Below are 2,229 nucleotides of genomic sequence, written 5' to 3' on the forward strand. Positions count from 1 at the left end.
GCAAGTAAATACAAGATGAAAAGAACAGTTCAGTCTCAGTAACTAGCTAAAGTTGAAGAAAAGCAATGAAAAAAATGTTGAAAGGTATACTAGAGTAAGCATTTGGATTTGCTGATGTAGAAAAATGTGTAATAAAACATAGCATAGGTGAGAGATAAGCAGAGTTGCAATTTGTCAAACATGGTTTGGAGAAGAGTAGTTAAGTGGCTTGTTAGAGAACCATTGCAAAAATCAAGGCGAGATAGAATTACGGAAATGGGGCAAGAGAGAGTGTGTGGGCAAGAATGCCATTGCTCTGGAGGTAATGGAAGTGATTTAAAAATGAACAGGCCCTGCTAACTTGAGAGATCAGCAAATAAATGATCAGTCAATAATGGACCTAACGAATGAGCCTAACAATGTGCTGTCTTCCATGCTCTTAACCCAATTCTACGAATAAAATCAGTACACAGCCAACTTTTACAGTGCATGGGCCAGGCACAATGCCAAATATTTCAAATAAATTATCCTATTTTCTCCACACAAAACCCCTATAAAGCATATACTTTTTATTATCCTCAGTTCATCGAACAGGAAGGGGCAGTTGAGATAACTTTCCTAAGGTCACATAGCCAGTGGTTTTTAATCTAAGCAGTATCACTCCCAAGCAGCCTTATCCTCAGGGGATATGTCCCAAGACCCCCCCAGTGGATGCCTGAAACCTCAGATGAATGAGTTTCTTTTTCCTTCTTCACAATTTCACTGACACAAGATTCATTCTTTCCGTAGATCTCAGCAACCTCAGCATATGCTGTTTTTTCTTTCCTTAAGTCTTTCCTTAAGAACGTTCACCTTTTCACTTCAAAGAAGCACTTTATGACTTACTGTTGGCAGATCCAAATCGCCAGCATCATTACTCCCGTACTTTGGGGCCATTATTAAGTAAAATAAGAGTTACTTGAACACAAGCACTGTGATACCACCACAGTCGATCTGATAACCCAGAGGGCTACCAAGTAGCTAAAGGGCAGCAAGAGCATATAGTGGAATATTCTGGACAAAGGGATGATTCACCTTCCATTCTGGAAGGAGCTGGTTGGCTCAAGATTTTATCACGCTACTCAGAACAACATGCAATTTAAAACTTACTAACTGTTTATTTCTGGAATTTTCATTTAATATTTTCAGACTGCTGTTGACTGGGGTAACTGAACCTGCAAATAAGGAGGTATGTCTTGTACAGCTGCTTCTTGATTTATGATGGGGTTACATCCCAATAAATCCGTCCTAAGTGGAAAATGTAAGTCAAAATGCATTTACTACCCCTGTAAGCCCATCATAAAGTTAAAAAAAAAAAGTCTAACCATCCTAAATTATATACGATCGTACTTTTCTCTGCGTAAAACTACTAGAGTTGTAATAATGGAGGGGCTCACTAGGAGGCAGTGAACTCCTTAACACTGGTGATGTTCAAGCACGCAGTAACAATGATTTGTCAGAGCTGTTGATGAGCGGATTCCGGCATTCAATACCTTAGCAAGCTACAAAGTCTTTAAATTCCCTTAGTATTCATATAATAAAATCAAATGTTCTAAACTTTGCCACACAAGATAGTTCCCAGGTCAGCAGTTTCAATATCATTTGGGCACTTGTTAGAAATGCACAGTATCAGGCCCTACCCTAAACTTAAAGAATCGGGATCTGCATTTTAAAAGATCCTCAGCTGATTAATAGCCACGTTAAACTTTTAGAAGCACTCATCTAATCCCCTAAATTTCACATATAAAGAAACAGAGACCACCCCGCAGAGGAGCAAACACAACAGACATGCTGGATCGGGTCGTCACCGGATGGGAACAGGGATCCTAAAGTTTCGCACTAGAAGGCAGGCGCTGGACAAGCGCAAAGGGGCCTCACCCCGTCAAGGAGTAGGATGCGGCCAGCGCAGGAGCTGGTGGTGAAAAACTGATCTCGCATGTTCAGAAACTGCACAAGCTCTACCACGTCCTCGTCCACACTGCCTTTCCGGCTGAGGTCCGCTTTGCTCAAACATTGCGCCTTCCATTTCCTGAACTCCGCGCTGCGATCCATGGGTGAGGAACTCAGGGTCTGCGCTCGGCTCCTTCACAGTAGCCTCGTCTCTCCCTGGGGGCAGCCATATTGAAGCGAGCGGTGGCCGAAAAGGTCCAAACTTCCTCTTCGTTCTTAATTTGGGAAATTCTAGTGCCTTCGCCTAGGGGTGGAGAGAGG

General features: G+C 42.4%; 1 protein-coding gene across 7 annotated transcripts in view; it reads right to left on the bottom strand.

Annotated features, from left to right (window-relative positions):
- TYW3 (tRNA-yW synthesizing protein 3 homolog) overlaps positions 1-2,229 on the bottom strand; it is a 43,611-nt gene that overhangs the window by 30,666 nt on the left and 10,716 nt on the right. For 5 of the 7 annotated variants that reach the window (XM_009248905.3, XM_054537722.2, XM_024240184.3 and 2 more), the window contains exon 1: positions 1,897-2,112. In XM_009248905.3, the coding sequence (XP_009247180.1) occupies positions 1,897-2,070 (174 nt within the window). In that variant the 5' untranslated portion in view covers positions 2,071-2,112. 7 annotated transcript variants of the gene reach the window in all.

This window comes from Pongo abelii, chromosome 1 (genome assembly GCF_028885655.2).
Source record: "Pongo abelii isolate AG06213 chromosome 1, NHGRI_mPonAbe1-v2.0_pri, whole genome shotgun sequence".
In the NCBI taxonomy this organism is placed as follows: Eukaryota; Metazoa; Chordata; class Mammalia; order Primates; family Hominidae; genus Pongo; species Pongo abelii.